The sequence below is a fragment of the Mirounga leonina genome, unplaced genomic scaffold, assembly GCF_011800145.1.
Source record: "Mirounga leonina isolate KUSES-001 unplaced genomic scaffold, KU_Mleo_1.0 Mir_154, whole genome shotgun sequence".
NCBI classification, from domain to species: Eukaryota; Metazoa; Chordata; class Mammalia; order Carnivora; family Phocidae; genus Mirounga; species Mirounga leonina.
This window is the reverse complement of record NW_023270389.1, coordinates 50,335,652-50,353,161: the sequence shown is the minus strand read 5'-3', so window position 1 is coordinate 50,353,161 and position 17,510 is coordinate 50,335,652. Positions and strand designations below refer to the sequence as shown.

General features: G+C 37.1%; 1 protein-coding gene across 7 annotated transcripts in view; it reads right to left on the bottom strand.

Annotated features, from left to right (window-relative positions):
- Positions 1 to 17,510, bottom strand: part of COP1 (COP1 E3 ubiquitin ligase) — a 264,376-nt gene that overhangs the window by 223,693 nt on the left and 23,173 nt on the right. For 5 of the 7 annotated variants that reach the window (XM_035010743.1, XM_035010740.1, XM_035010739.1 and 2 more), the window contains exons 2-3: positions 13,552 to 13,611; positions 4,706 to 4,803 (exon numbers count right to left, since the gene is read on the bottom strand). The exons of 1 other annotated variant lie outside the window; for it this stretch is intronic. In XM_035010743.1, the coding sequence (XP_034866634.1) occupies positions 4,706 to 4,803; positions 13,552 to 13,611 (158 nt within the window). Of the gene's footprint in view, positions 1 to 4,705; positions 4,804 to 13,551; positions 13,612 to 17,510 lie in introns of those variants that run through there. One more of the 7 variants, XM_035010746.1, reaches the window with a different exon arrangement.

Below are 17,510 nucleotides of genomic sequence, written 5' to 3'. Positions count from 1 at the left end.
ATAGAAGGTGACACTAGAATTCGGCCATAACATGCAGAGATTCATCAAGCAGAAAAAGAAGTGAAAAAGAATTCAGAGAAGGGGGGCGCCTGGGTGGCTCAGTCGTTAAGCGTCTGACTTCCGCTCAGGTCATGATCCCAGGGTCCTGGGATCAAGCCCCACATCGGGCTCCCTGCTCTGCAGGAAGCCTGCTTCTCCCTCTTCTACTCCCCCTGCTTGTGTTGTTCCCTCTCTCGCTGTGTCTCTCTCTGTCAAATAAATAAATAAAATCTTTTAAAAAAAAAAAAAGAATTCAGAGAAGGGTGTGAGAAAGAGGGGGTTAAATTCATACAAGAGCAGGAGATAAGATGATTTTAAATCAATATGGCTGAATCACAGGGTCAAAGTGACTTTGTTAATGATTAATGGGTGACGAATTCAGGCTGCAAATGTAGATAGATGGGAGCCTGATTCTGAAGAGCCTGGTATGTATCTCACAAGCAAAGTTACTATTATAACCCAGGGAAGAGAAAGGAGAGCTTGAAATAATGTAGTGGGAATAAAGAGAAGTATATAAATAAGAGTTTAATGTTTCAGTTACAGAATTAACCATTGGAATAAAAACTATGACTTAGGGGCACCTGGGTGGCTCAGTCGTTGAGCATCTGCCTTCGGCTCGGGTCATGATCCCAGGGTCCTAGGATCGAGCCCCATATCAGGCTCTCTGCTCGGCGGGAAGCCTGCTTCTCCCTCTCCTACTCCCCCTGCTTGTGTTCCCTCTCTCACTGTGTCTCTCTCTGTCAAATAAATAAAATCTTTAAAAAAAACCAAAAAACTGTGACTTAAACTGTAATATTTTACACATGTATACCAAACTGCATTTTACTGAGAAATCCCGTGTATCACTGAACTTGAAGGATATTCTATATCCATAATTATAATTCTCTGGATCCATAAAATGGCCACAGTACTAAGAACAAACAATGCAATTCTACTGCTAAAGCTTCCATTCTAGTAACTATCTTTTTAGAAGCAGGAGAGTATAGTTAACGCACATATACTTGTGAGACAATCTGCTTAGGACCAAATCCCAATTCCACCAATACTACTGTATAACTTTATAAAAGTAACCCAAATTCTCTGTGCCTTAGTTTAGTTTCCTCACCTGAAGAATGAGGATGATAACAAGAGTACCCATCTCATAGGACTGAAAATTAAATGAGTTAGCTTACACAAAGCACTTAGGACACTACCTGGCAATAGTAAGGATGTTATATGCTCTATTTTTTTTAAAACACGTATTTTAAATTTAGCATTCAGGTAGTCTCTTCAAAGAATAATAACGTTATTCATAAGGGAGATAAAATTCCAATTATCATTTTTAAATACAGACACAGAAAGCTGGAAAAGAGACTGAGCGAGGGAGAGAGATGGAGGCAGGCAGTTGGAGAGAGGGAGAGGGAGAGCTAGAGAGCAAGTCTTGGCACGAGCAGAGGAGAGCAATTGCAGGATTTTGGGGGGGTGGGGGCAGGATAGATGGCAACAGGGACAGGAAGACTACACCTTGCAAGAACCTTCTAGTAACGGGGAAAAAGAAAAAGAGCTCTCAAGACCAAGTAGGATGGAAAGAATAGTGAATGTGTTGGAGAAGCGAAGGTACAAGGAGAGAATGAAAAAGAATACAATGGAAGGTAGAAGAAGAGATGGGGGAAGGGAAGTCAGAAGAAAAAGGGTCTGTGGTATAGTGTTTAGGGCAGGAAAGGAAAAATCAAAGTACCTGACAAAAAATTATATGATTATAATGACCTGAAAACCAAATCTTTTTTGAGTGTTTGGCTTCCAATTCTTTGCTTTCATCAAAATTAAAGAAAAGACTTGACTTGTTAACTAATTGAGCATTAAGATTGTTTTTGATAAGTCAATGCTTTTTTTCTTAATTTCTTAAGTCAGAACGAAGTCAAAAAACTGAGTGACATTACTATTAACAAAATTCCTTCAATCCCCATCAACTTATTCATGTAAGCAAAGTTTCTCAAGACTTACACTTTAAAACTAAAAAGAAAAACCTTAAAGTTACATAATGTTATATATCAATTATATCTCAAATTTTAAAAAACTATGATGATCCTAAATAAATGAATAAACAAAAAAATAAGAAGAATACAAATGAAACTGATTCCTTGTCCTAGTAATAACTTCCAAGGGTACTAGAACTAACTAAGAAAAGCACCAAACCGGGGCGCCTGGGTGGCTCAGTCGTTAAGCGTCTGCCTTCGGCTCAGGTCATGATCCTGGGGTCTTGGGATTGAGCCCCACATCCTGCTCCCTGCTCAGCGGAGAGCCTGTTTTCCCTCCCCATCTGCCTGTCATTCTGCCTACTTGTGCTCTCTGTCAAATAAATAAATAAAATCTTTAAAAAAAAAAATTATGTGGACGATAACTTAAGTAGAAGTTCAAAGAGAAAAGGAATGAATAAAATTTCCCATTGTTAATGAAAGGTGTCTATTTTCAAATAAATGATAAATACCAAATCACTATGATTTAGATTTCACTGGATACATTTTATTTATTTTTTTTTCAAGATTTTATTTATTTGACAGAGAAAGACACAGCGAGAGAGGGAACACAAGCAGGGGGAGTGGGAGAGGGAGAAGCAGGCTCCTCGCTGAGCAGGGAGCCCAATGTGGGGCTCGATCCCAGGACCCTGGGATCATGACCCGAGCCGAAGGCAGACGCCTAACAACTGAGCCACCCAGGAGCCTCTCACTGGATACATTTTAAAAAGAGATAAAAGCTTTATTTTTAAATAACCAGATTTATAATACTCCTAAAGTTACATCCTTTACAACCACTTCCACTTATAAAGAAAAATTGAGGATGATAATTTTAAATAGGGGATCAATGTGTGACGAAGAACATCATTTTTCAGAATTTTTATGAGTCACCCAAGCAAAAAGTTTTGAAGACCACTGCTACAGAAAATGCATAGTTCAGCCCTTTACCCATGACTCAGGTAAATGTACAGCATTAAAAGGGAAGGGTCCTGGGAAGCCTGGGTGGCTCAGTCGGTTAAGCATCTGCCTTTGGCTCAGGTCATGATCCCAGGGTCCTGGGATCGAGTTCCGCACCGGGCTCCCTCTGCCTGCCACTCTCCCTGCTTGTGCTCTCTCCCTCTCTCTCTGACACATAAATAAATAAAATCTTTAAATAAATTAAGTAAAGGTCGTAACCTAACAATAAAAAAAGTGCAAGGCTACCTAGTAGCCTTCAATATTGTAAAACATATACTTATTTTACCATGGTCAAGAAGAAATCTGAAATTACTTCAAAAGGTTCATGGTCCTCAACCCAACCAAGAATGACAGGCACCCACACAAATAAATCACGTAATCTCATGCTGAAGCAATGGAAATAAGAACTTAGAATTCTGAGTTTTTTTCAGTAAAGAAAAAAAAAATGGAATTCCATTCAGAAATAGATCTCAATGGCATCCTAAATGCACAGAGGATCCCTATCTACCTAATGTGGGAACCTATGAATTTGACTATTATTGTACAAATAGTAGAGTGGAAGGGATGATGGGAAGAAAAACAGGAAAAGATGTATCAGCATAAAATGTTATTTCCATGGCTGACATTCATAATCACATTAGAAGCTGCACTATAATTAAAAGACTTCAAATATGGGCATAACATACTTACACTCCAATTATCCAAAACAAAAATTTATTATCCATAAAAAGAGGTTAAAAACTAGAACATCACCCAGATAATTTCTAGCTCAGAAAATCAGTAAGTGTAACTTCACTATTCACTGGATATATGTGAGAATATATACTTAATGTATGAAATCACTTTCTAACTAAAACAGTGCTATATTTTGAAAGTTCTTCCATACTAGTATATAGTGCTCCCTCTAGTTAGAAATTCACATAAAGGAATCTCCACCTTTTGGACTCGTTGAAGAATGTTGCCTGAAAATTTTAGTAAACACCAAAATTGTCGGAAGATTAGCTTCCTTTCTGTATTTAAACATTCCAAAAGAAGTTTTCCAAAGTTATGACAACTGATAGGAAAGTAATTCTAGAGCCCACACAGCAGCATCAATCCATGTGTGTCCGAGTTCAGGGACACAGGATTTTGCTTTGCAGGACTTTCATTTCCCTTCTACCAAACCTAGCCCATAAAGTCCAGTCCTGCAGAGTATCACACCACTCAGTATTTCTTCTTTTCCTAAGTTCCCTCTCCAAGTTCTTACTTTTCAATTGCCTCCCCAGTTCACAGACTCTCTTCACCTATCCAGGAATCCAATTACCCAAGTTTCCACCTCCTCTTCCCCCTCTCCATTAACACTTTCTTCCCTTGACTCTCACTTCTACCCTAGAAGCACAAACAGCAGGAATGCACTACACTGTATAAAGAGACAGGTATTCTGGACCTCTGGCATCCCCTTTAACTTCTGTCCCATCATCTATGTAGTAAGAACTAAGAGTTATGTCAGTCAATTTTTCTTTTTTTATGAAACTTAAAAACAATATAATATAGTACTAACAACACATAGTATGGAAAATACATCACAAAATAACAAAGACCGGGAAAGCACCCAGGTAAGTAGGAGAGAAAGACTTGCTTTACCCCTACACTATGTTTTCTGAATAAATTAGTGCTAGCATACACTTTTGGGGATAGAATATTTTAAATAATAAAGAATCATTCCAAAGACTCACCCAAGAAATTAGGATACAGATGGTCAATATTATCCACAACATAGTTACACTTGGGACATCTATTATTATCCTCCAAACTCTGATGAATACACTTGTAGCTATTAGCAAAAAAAAAATAAAATAGGGTTCATTAAATCAGTGAAGGATTAATAAACTGGTCATAAATTAATGCCTATAAGTCTTCTATTTCTCATTTAAAACAAGTAATTTGTTATCAAATTTATTTCAGCTTATATTTTATCATAATAAAGATACATAGAGCATTTATTAGATAACAGTATACAAAAGTTAATATTTAAAAATGAACTTGAATAACAAGTCTACTGGATATAGAATGTTTAAAAAAATGTACTAACTTTTAAGTTTATGCAATTTAAATACTTTGTAACAACACCCAAGAAAAGCAAATGCCTATGATTTAGTTAAGCAAATACACTATTCATGTTCTTGGAGTGCTGATATCCTTAAATACAAAAAGAACACATTCAAATTAAAAAAAAGTGAAAAACAGAAAAATCAACAAGACAAACATTAGTCAATAAGCATGAGAAAATCATCACCTTCAGTAGGATAAAAAAATTGATTTTAAATTATATACTATTTTTTACCAAATTGGAAAATTAAAGAAAATACTATCAGAGTTAAGGAGCACATGTGAGTATAAACAACTTCATGTACTGTTGAAGGAAATGTACCTGCCACAACATTTCCAGAAGGCAAGTTGTATGGAAAACCTTAAGGTTGTGTATCTCCTTTGGTGTAATGATTTTATTTCTAGGAATTTACCCTAAGGAAATGAGCAGAGGTATATACATAGAAAGGTGCTCAATTCAAGATTATCTGTAAATAGCAAAATAAATTAGAAGCAACCAAAACACTAGGAAATTGACTAATTTTGTAAACATCAATCCAAAAAAAAACCAAAAAATCATATTGCAATACATAACTATATGCCATGAAAAATAATCTAATAACAGTGGTTATAGCTAAAGAAAGAGGATTACAAGAATGTTTCCTTCCTTACGATATATATTTCTGTAATGTATGACTTTTTACAATTATATATTGTCTTATAATAAAAAAACTTTTTAAATATTGTTCAACTAGGGGAGTCTGGGTGGCTCAGTCGGTTGGGCTCTGCCTTCAGCTCAGATCATGATCCCAGGGTCCTGGGATGGAATACTGCTTTGGGCTCCCTGCTTAGCAGGGAGTCTGCTTGTCATTCTGCCACTCCCGCACTCCCGCTCATGCTCTCCCTCTCTCGAATAAATAAAATCTTTTTTTTTTTTTAAAGATGAATTTTTCGGGGTGCCTGGGTGGCTCAGTCCTTAAGCGTCTGCCTTCAGCTCAGGTCATGATCCCAGGGTCCTGGGACTGAGCCCCGCATCGGGCTCTCTGCTCCGTGGGAAGCCTGCTTCTCCCTCTCCCACTCCCCCTGCTTGTGCTCCCTCTCTCGCTGTGTCTCTCTCTGTCAAATAAATAAATAAAATCTTCAAAAATTTTATTTATTTATTTGACAGAGAGATACAGAGAGAGCACAAGTAGGCAGAGAGGCAGTCAGAGGGAGAGGGAGAAGCAGGCTCCCCGCTGAGCAGGGAGCTGGACTTGGGGTTCGATCCCAGCACCCTGGGATCATGACCTGAGCTGAAGGCAGCTGCTTAACCGACTGAGCCACACAGGCAACCCCTAAATAAAATCTTTTAAAAAAAATATTGTTCCAAAAAACCACAAAAAAATATCAAATTGACATTAGAAAAAAAAGTCACTATATCACTTTTTATGAACTAAAAATGACAATCTCTAACATAGTGGATACAGTACAATCACATTTCTGTTTTTAAAAAATTGCGTATGTATCCATTTAAAATAAACTAAAAAAGACATTCATCATAATATTAACATGTATGTCTCTGGGTCATAAAATCATGGGAAACTTTTTCTTTTTAGATGTCTACAAGTTTCTATAGTAAAAAGGCACTGCTCCTAACAATCAGAAAAAAAATTACTTCTAAGAAATTACAAGGGTGATTTATAAAGAAGATTCCTAAAAAGATACCACCTCTTTTATTCTGTATCCAAATTACTATAAATTTACTTCAGCTTTATAAGTTGAAGCGACTTTTTGGTTTTTTTTAAAGATTTTTTTACTTATTTATTTGACAGAGAGAGACACAGCAAGAGAGGGAACACAGGCAGGGAGAGCGGGAGAGGGAGAAGCAGGCTTCCCGCCAAGCAGGGAGCCCGATGTGGGGCTCGATCCCAGGACCCCGGGATCATGACCCGAGCCGAAGGCAGATGCTTAACAACTAAGCCACCCAGGCGCCCCGAAGCTACTTTTTTATAACCCACTTACTTCACTCTACCTTATGAAAACAGAAACCCACATCCATCAGGTTTCTCTGTACTAATTAACAACTACTTTTTCATCTCACATTTGGTACTTTCAAGATAAGTTTAAAAAGGACATCATAGGGCGCCTGGGTGGCTCAGTCGTTTAGCATCTGCCTTCAGCTCGGGTCATGGTCCTGGGGTCCTGGGATCAAGTCCCACATCGGGCTCCCTGCTCGGCAGGAAGCCTGCTTCTCCCTCTCCCTCTCCCCCTGCTTGTGTTCCCTCTCTCGCTGTATTTCTATCAAAATAAAAATCTTTAAAAAATAATAAATAAATAAATAAAAAGGACATCATAGAGAACTGATGCAGTGCTGGTCTTTGGCACAGCACAAGGACCTAAAGATCTAAGTAAATGGCTGGCACATAACAGATACTCAAATATATATAAAACAAATGACTTGTACAGTGTTCCAGAAATAACATCACCTCTTGCAACTATGACAAGGTTAGGATTACCATATTACCACATGATAGGCTCCATATCTAACAGAAATTTTCCTATGTAGAAATTTCAGTGAAGGAAATATGTAAAATGTTCTTGTTTTCATTTCTATTGCAAGGGAAAAGCATAAAGCAGTTATGCAATTACAACACAGAAACACTTATAGTCTGCTTTGGGAAAACAGAAATGAGTTCATATTACCAGAAAATATTCCCAAATGACAAGATTAACCCTTAAAAAAGTCTGCAAGTTCAAATAAACCAAGTCATGAAGTAGAAACTCTGGGAAGGTTATTAAAGATGAGACAAGGGGTTGACAGATAAGCAGAAGGACATTCTGGGTTTTAGCAAATGGCTTTTGTAAAGAAATGATAGTTAGAAATGAGCAAATAATATGGTAAGAAGAACAAGCTAAGTTGTTAACTGAGTGAAAGAGTCTGTCAATAGACAAGAATCCCTGAGTCCAATAGAATATCCTCCTCTCCTATCTTCAGCATCCTAATCATATCCCTTGTCAATAGGTTTACTACCACACAATCCTCTCCTAGAAGAAAAAGTAGTCCAGGACACAGTGAGAAGGAACTGTCCTCAGGAACAAAAATTCAAATGACTTTTGCACATTGCATTGGTAATATCTATCTATACTATAAAATGAAAATGCATCAAATTACATATCACTGTATAAAACTGACATGCAAAATGCATCAAGTTTATCTAATAGTATCTACTACCTTACTACCACCCCTGGGCAGACCTGCCCTAGTTTGAGAAATAGTAACTATCTTATTTTGTACTGTCATCCCCTCTTCTATTTGTTCATTCAAAGCAAGGATTTGTTTTAAGTCATCTCTGTACCCTCAATGTCTAGCACTATATCCTGTTAGAATTGAACTAAGTAAATGTTCAATGCACAAAAAAAATAGGTATAAACAAAAAAGAAACATGTCTTCTGGGTCATATAAAACACCACTAGAGATTCTCAATTATTTCTTTCACAGTAACTCTACTTGACCATCACCACCACAGATGTGGTATTTTGGATTCTAAAAGAAGGATAAGTATCTAGACTAGTGTTCAAAATAGGGGGGATAAAGGGATATATATCTTGGGTCTACCTGAGAAGTTTTCAAAAGCTACTCACACTGAAACTCTTAAAAATAGTAATTTAGTACCAGAATGTGCTGACATAAATGGGTTTAAGTGTATATCTGATAATGAAGAATGAATATTTTGAAATTTTGCCCTTTGTAACAACATGAATGGACCTCAAGGGTATTATACTAAATGAAGTCAGAAGAAGACAAATACCACATGATTGCATTTATATGTGGAATCTAAAAACAAAACCAATGAACAATCAAACAAGCAGAAACAGATTCATAAATACAAAGAACAAACTGGTGGCTGCCAGAACGGAGGAGGATGGGGACATGGGCAAAATAGGTGAAGGGGATTGACGAATACAAACCTCCAATTACAAAATAAGTAAGTCACGGAGATGAAGAGAACAATATGGGGATTATATTCAATAATATTGTTAACACTGTATGGTGACAGCTGGTAACTACACTTACGGTGGTAAGCACCAAGTAATGTACAGAATTGTCTAATCACTATGTTGTACACCTGAAACTAACATAACAATTGTGTCAACTATACTTGTATAATTTTTTAAATGAGTATTTCTCTATAAATGTATGATTATTCTGTTTCTATTAAGTTATACCTACCAAAAAAATAAAAAAAGTATAACCTACCTATAAGATATAAATATCTTTTTCTTTTTCTTTTTAAGCTTTTAGGGCATAATTTTTATTTGGGAACTGCCTGTAATATACAGAACACTATGCCACTTTAACCATCTAAAAACTTCTTCGAATGTTTTCTGAAGCCCTCTATTCACCCACCCCCAATACACAAACTTTCCGATTTCTCCTCATTTTTCTATAAGTAATTGTAGACACTAGGGTAAATGGAGACCTTATCATAAACATCTTTTTCTCTCTCTGTAAACAGCGGTGAGTACATATAAAAAACTGTGAATAATCAGAAAATTCTCAAAAAAGAAGAGACTATAACAAGAACAGCAAGGACAAATCAGTACAATGGTCCTATATAATAACTGAGTATAAAGAAAGACTAATAGCAAGGTACAAGATGATAAATTATTCAAAAGCCCCAAAAGACAAGCTGATACCCAGCTTGGACCACAGATATGCTGGAAGATGAACAACACTGAGATAGGCTATTAATTATAATTAATTTGTAATAAAAAATAGTAAATCAGAACTTGGTAGACATGAGGTTTGAGAAGCAAGGTGCAGGGGGCAAGCAGGAGGTGGCAAAGGGAAAGAGCAAACCTTATCGCTACATCACAAAGAAGCCAGATATTTTTATTTTATCATATCATTAAGTTTGGTTAGACAACAGCTAATAGCAGATTCACTGTCAAGTGGGAACAGTATCTCCAACCTGTTACTAGGGAAGAGTTACCATTTATAAGTGAGACGAGGGATAAACAGTTCACGTGGTCCAATATGATTTAGTGTTAATAATTTGGACGGAGCCTGAAAATGCTAACACTGCTTTGCTCCAGATTACTAGCCAGCGTTCAAGTTAGCGAAGATTTGATCCAATAGGCTACCGTTAATGAAGCTCCAATGGCCTCATGTGATAGGATAGGGTAAATAATTATGAGCTTTTGCTTTAAACAAAAGTACAAAATGTCTCACAGTTTCACAAGCCTGACAATGGGCTGCCAGCCTCCAGGTTTACCAGCTCCTCTCAACTTCATGGTCTCTTATCCTACCAAAACCTGGTAGGTATTTTAAAACACATTCATATTTTAAAACACACTCAGGTTATAACATCACTTGAGTTATAACAAGTATCTAAACTGAAACTATTTTTATTTGAAGGGAAAAACATATTTAAGAAACCAGTGGGGTTTTCCAACGATGACCTAAGGACACACCTTGAAAATTACAGGACTCATTGGAAAGGCCAGGCCTATTTAATCATAAAGTCAATCAGTAATTTATTACACATCACAACACAGCAAAGCAAGATTATTGTACTTATTTAGCAGACTCTTCAGTGTCCTTTTAAAATGCCACAGTGAATATATAAGTTAGAAGAAGGCAGTTAGGAAAAATTAAATCCTCACTTTATAATTTGTACCAAACATCTGCACCTTCTAAACTATAAAAGAAGAGGACGTGGGGCGCCTGGGTGGCTCAGTCGTTAAGCGTCTGCCTTCGGCTCAGGTCATGATCCCAGGGTCCTGGGATCAAGCCCCACATCAGGCTCCCTGCTCAGCGGGAAGCCTGCTTCTCCCTCTCCCACTCCCCCTGCTTGTGTTCCCTCTCGCTGTCTCTCTCTCTGTCAAATAAATAAATAAAATATTTAAAAAAAAAAAAAAAAAAGAGGACGTGAAGGAGTAGGAAGAAAAGGGGGAGGAGGGTAAAGGGGGACAACAAAAGAGACCAGTTGAGCGACTGGACAAATGTTAAGTTTTAGAGCCAGAACCAGAATCTTGGTTTACCAACTTCAAGACCCTGCTTTTTAACTCTGTATCGGTATTTCTCAGATGTGGGCAATTTTGTCCCCTACTAGATATCTGGCAATGTCTGGAGACATTTTTGGTTGTCACACTTGTGAGAAAAGGGACTGCTACTGGGTAGAGGCCAGGGATACTGCTAAACAATCTACAATACCCAGGATAATCACCCACAACAGGAATTATCTGGTCCAATATTCAATACTACCAAAGGCAGAGAAAGCCTAATCTAAATCACCCAATTTTCCACAGATCAAGTCTCCATGGTTTCCCATGGAATGCTATGGTGCTAGGTCAATTAATGGACCAAAGGAAACACTACTGTTAAACAATAAGCCTGAAAAGACCAAGACCATACATGTATCAATCTAAAAGCAAGACACACATGACCAGAATTTCAGTAGCAATAAGGAGCAGAAAGTTATTCATGAACCATAATAATGTCAATGCAATGATATAGCAGGAAATCCATATTATTTAAGGCAAGATGACCTTTTTTTAAAAAACCAGCAAAAAAATTCTGAAGGACACACCATTACTCCTTACCATAACCTCTGAGGAGGTAGACCAAAAAAAAAAAAAAAGACTAGAAAAATTGTGACATTTACATTTCATGTTACAGCTTTCTGGACAGTAAGAGTTGTTTTTTAGCCAAGAGTACATATTGTTTATTTTAATAACTTATATTTTAATAAAAAACATAGTCCAAGCTAAGAAAGCGATTTTTATTCTAAACTTCTTTTTAAATGACTGGCAGACTGGATATACCTAACACTGATGCATCAAGCTCCAAATCAAACGAAAATACTTACAAACCGGTAATAACACCCAGTACTTGACTAGTGAATATCAATCTACCAGATATTACATTCAACTTCATAATAAAATTATGGGTCTGACTTCAACATGAATTAGAATATAAGGACTATTAGAACACATAATATTAAGCCAAAAATATCGTATCAACAGTGTAAATAATTTATGGACATGATCAACTGCAAACAGAATATACCACCCCCAATCAAAAAAACACACAAAAAATAAACAAAAGGAATTAAACAAACACAGATTACATAACCATTAAGATGGCTACTATTTAAAAAAAAACAAAAACAGAAAATGACAAATGTTGGCTAGAATGTGGAAAAACTGGAACTCTTGTGAACTGCTGGGGGAGATGTAAAATGGTTCAGCAGCTATGGAAAACAGTATGGAGGTTCCTCAAAAAATTAAACAGAATTATCACATGATACAGCAATTCTGCTGCTGGGTATATATCCAAAAGAACTAAAACCAGAATCTCAAGGAGATTTTTTTTTTTTTTTAAGATTTTATTTATTTATTTGACAGAGAAAGACACAGTGAGAGAGGGAACACAAACGGGGAGTGGGAGAGGGAGAAGCAGACTCCCCGCCGAGCAGGGAGCCTGATGCGGGACTCGATCCCGGGACTCCAGGATCATGACCTGAGCCGAAGGCAGTTGCTTAACCAACTGAGCCACCCAGGCGCCCTCAAGGAGATATTTAGACACCAATGTTCAAAGCACTATTCTAAACATTTAAGAAGTGAAGGCAACCCAAATGTCCATTAACAGATGAACAAATAAAATACAATATATACATGCAATGGAACACTATTCACCCTTAAAAAGGAAGGAAACTTTGACACATGCTACAACAAGGATGAAACTAAAGACATTATGCTTAGTGAGTTAATAAGCCAGTCACAAAAATACAATTTGATGCCACTTATATGAGGTATCTAGAATAGTCAAATTCACAAAACAAAGTAAAATAGTGATTGACAGAGGCTGGGGGGAAGGGAGAAATGCAGAGTTGCTCAAAGGGTATATAGTTTCAGTTTTGCAAGATAAAAAAATTCTGGAGATTGTACAACAATGCAAACAAACTTAACATTACTCAACTTAAAAATGGTTAAGATGGTAAATTTTATGTGTATTTTACCACAACTAAACATTTTTTAAATATACAGATTAATGTGACATATATACAAGACTAAGCAACTAACGATAACACTGAGCAAAATGTTGAAGAAGAAAACACAGATCTTTTTAACCCCCTATATCCTTTTCCAATGACTTTCTAACCTCCTTTACTGGGTCTCACTTATCCCCACAAGTGAGTTAAAGATGCTTCATGCTTCATCCTAATTATCCAGCACCCCTCAATTTTCTAAAACGGTAATCAAAGCTCTATAATAAATAATTAATCAACCCAAAAGTTTTAAAATCCATCTGTAAGGGCAACAGTAACTCTAAGTATTCCACAGAAATTATGCACCAACCATATGCTTTCTGCCTTGAGCTGCTGAACTTATAAAAATGTATCAAAGAAATTATAAGATAACCAAAATTATTTTAAAAACCTAACTTCTCACTGGCTGCATTTACACAAGTTAAAAATCAAGACAATTTTGCTAAATAAAATCATCTTACCAAAAGCTGTGGCCACATTTCGTCATGTATGCTTCCTCAATCATATCAAAGCAGATAGGGCTAAAAAGAAAATAGAGAAGTAATTGATATTTTTTTTTCAGTAGAGTGATTATAAATTGGCAAGGCTGGTAACAATACCAACGAAATCATTTATCGATACATAGCTAAGTCTTCAAACATTCTATCAATAAGACAGAATTTTGGTTGAGATGAACGTGCTTTAGGGGATTGGTGGTAAAATGACAATTTGTTCAAGACAGTCCTAAAAGTCATCAAGCTCTAAGATGAATTAAATGAGTAAATTAAAATGGCCCCAATACTTTAACTCACCCATAATTTTTTTTTTTTAATTTATTTGTTGAGAGAGATAATGATAGAGAGCATGAGAGCGGGGAGAGTCAGAGGGAGAAGCAGACTCCCCGCCGAGCAGGGAGCCCGATGCGGGACTCGATTCCGGGACTCCAGGATCATGACCTGAGCCGAAGGCAGTCACTTAAACAACTGAGCCACCCAGGCGCCCCATAATTTTTAATAATGCAATGCAGTCACAAGAGTCCTTAAAGTTCTACCATCTTTTTCAATCATCCCTATACTCAAAAGCACCTAATCCAAATGCTATTTTATTTCCTATCTAAAAAAATTAGTTCCCTGAGTGACAAATTTACAATTCCAATATCAGTAACTCTTCTATATAATGAAGACGGTAAATTATAACTAATACTTAAAATAGTACAAATGGTATCCATTAAAATAATGACATATTAACTCCTTTAATCTTTTCAACAACAAAGTGTTGGTAGGTACATATTATTAGAATCTTTTCATAGAGGGAAATTGAGGCACAAAGATGTTAAAATCATACTCAGTTAGGAAATAACACAACTGATTTTCAAACTTAGGTCCATGCTCTTAACCACCATTCTATACTAATTCCAGATACGATGAGTTAAATACCAAGTTATACCAACATAGTTCTGGCCAACAAAAGGTAGTTAGTTATCAATCTCTGAGAGGCCACTATCTACCAGAAAAATACAAAGTCTTAGAAAGAGATTTCCCTTTATCTTTCCCTCTTTTCCTTCTGAAAACTCTGATGAAGTCTCCAGAAATACAACAGCTATCTTTTTTTAAGATTTATTTATTTATTTTAGAGAGAGGGAGAGAGAGAGAGCACACACACACTCGCAAAGAAGCAGGGTAGAGAGAGAGAGAATCCTGAAGCAGACTCCCCGCTGAGTGTGGAGCTTAAGGTGGGAGTCGATCCCAGGACCCTGAGATCATGACCTGAGCCAAAATCAAGAATGGGCTGCTTAACTGACTGAGCCACCCATGCACCCCACAACAGCCATCTTCTGACCAAAAAGACAAAAACCGTAAGCTAGGAAGATAGGATATTGGTTCCTTGATGACATCCTTCGGTAGCTGCATCAGCTATGGATTGCCTACCCCTGGAATTCACATTACATGAGAAAAGTAAATTCTCACTTGTTTAAGGCAGTATTTATCAAGTTTTCTGTTACTGGCATACATATCCAATCTTTACTGATGATACACAATAACACCTAAATTATAAAATGAAAATTTATCCACTTCTTCAAGAAAAATTTCCTGGGCATAATTACTATCTCAGAATGTGAAATCATAAAAAAAAGGTTACAAAATCCCAATGTTACACAACCTCAGAGTTTCACCACAGACAGTGTGTTGGCTTAGACTGTGTTGTTTTGTCAGCCTTTACTCTGCTGGATTGAGAAAAAAGGAGGTCTCCCTCAATGTGGAGATTTGGTAATTTCTCTTTTGAAACAAAGTCCGTCTTACTCCTGCTTAATGGAGTTCAGAAAGCAAGGATGGGGACCCTCCTAAGAGCGTGTCGATGAGCCGTGTAGGCTGCTCTGTGATCCAAGGTTTTGGATGAAGGGTGCTGAAGAGCAGATTTGGGAAGGACAGATTTTACTTTACAGGTACAGTTCGTCACTGGGTGCTCACACAGATGTCTTAAGACTCAAAACCCAAAGTGGAAGCAACATTTACATACCCCATTTTTTTTAAAGACTTTATTTTCTTTTTTTTTAAGATTTTATTTATTTATCTGACAGAGAGAGAGAGAGAACAAGTAGGCAGAGAGAGAGGGAGAAGCAGGCTCCCGGCTGAGCAGGGAGCCCAATGCGGGGCTCAATCCCAGGACCCTGGGATCATGACCTGAGCCGAAGGCAGCCGCTTAACCGGCTGAGCCACCCAGGCACCCCAAGACTTTATTTTCTTTAAGAGCAGTTTAGGTTTACAACAAAATTGAAAGGAAGATACAGAGATTTCCCATATATTTGCTGCCTCAAACACATGCATGGCTTTTGCCATTACCAACATCACTCACCAGAATGGTACACTATTTTTCCCCCAAGGATGAATTTACACTGACACATCACAATCATCAAGTCCACAATTTACCTTAAGGTTCACTCTTTATGTTGTACATTATGTGGGTTTGAACAAAAGTAGAGTGACATATATTCATCATTATAATATAAAGATTATTCTTCACTGCCCTAAAAATCCTCTTTGCTCTGCCTACTCATCTCTCTCTCCTCACCCACATCCACTGATCTTTTTATTGTCTCCATAGTTTTGTCTATTCCAGAATGTATAAGCATCCAAGGGCAGGTTTCTGTGTATAAATTAGCTTTCAACTCCTTTGGGTAAATACCAATGGGTACAAACAAAAATTGTATGGTATGTTTAGTCTTGTGAAAGAAAAAAAAAAACACCAAACTGTCTTCCAAAAAGAGGCAGTACCATTTTTTCATTCCTACTATCAAAGAGTGAGAGTTCCTATTGCTCCCTATCCTCCTCAACATTTAGTGTTGTCAGTCCTCTAAATTATAGCCATTCGAATAGGTGTATAGTGATACCTTGTTGTTTTGATTTGCATTTCCCTAATGACATATGATATGGAGTGTCTTTTCATATGGTTTATTTGCCACCAACATAGCTTCTTTGGTGAGGTGTTTGTTGAGGTCCTTTGACCCATTTTTTAATCAGGTTGTTTTCTTACTGTTTAGTTTTAAGAGTTCTTTGTATATTTTAGATAAAAGTTCTTTATATGTCTTACACAAATATATTCTCCTGAGCTGTGGCTAATCCTTCCATTCTCTGAACAGTGTCTCTCACAGAGCAGAAATTTTTAATTTTAAAGAAGTTCTGTTTGTTGCTCCTTTCTTTCTAATAGATCATGCCTTTGGCATTATACCCAAAAAATCACCACCAAACTCAAAGTTATCTAGATTTCCCCTATGTTATCTTCTAGGAGTTTTATAGATCTGCATTTTACATTTAGGTCTGTGATACATTTTTAGCTAATTTTAGTGAATGGTATAAGGTCTATGTCTAGATTCATTTTTTTTGCATGTGGATGTCCAGTTGTTTCAGCATCATTTATCAAAAAAACTATCTTTTCTCTCTCTCTCTCTCCCTTTCTTTTTAGTAGGCTCCACACTGAGCGAGAAGCCCAACACAGGGCTTGAACTCACAACTCCGAGATCGAGATCAAGACCTGAGCTGAGATCAAGAGTCAGACACTTAGGGCTGGGTGGTTCAATCAGTTAAGCATCTGCCTTCAGCTCAGGTCATGAGACGGCTTCCAGGCTTGTCCCTCTCTGCCTCCTCCCCACTGCTTGCGCGTGCATGTGCTCTCTTTCTCTCTCTCTCTGACAAATAAAAACTTAAAAAAAAAAAATTAAGAGTCAGACGCTTAACTGACAGAGCCACCCAGGTGCCCTAAAAAAGACTATCTTTCCTCTTTTGTATTGCCTTTGCTCCTTTGTCAAAGATCAATTGACTATATTGGTATATTTCTAAGTTTCTATTCCTTACTACTGATCTGTTTATTCTTTTTATTTTTTTTAAAAGATTTTATTTATTCAACAGAGAGAGAGACAGCGAGAGAGGGAACACAAGCAGGGGGA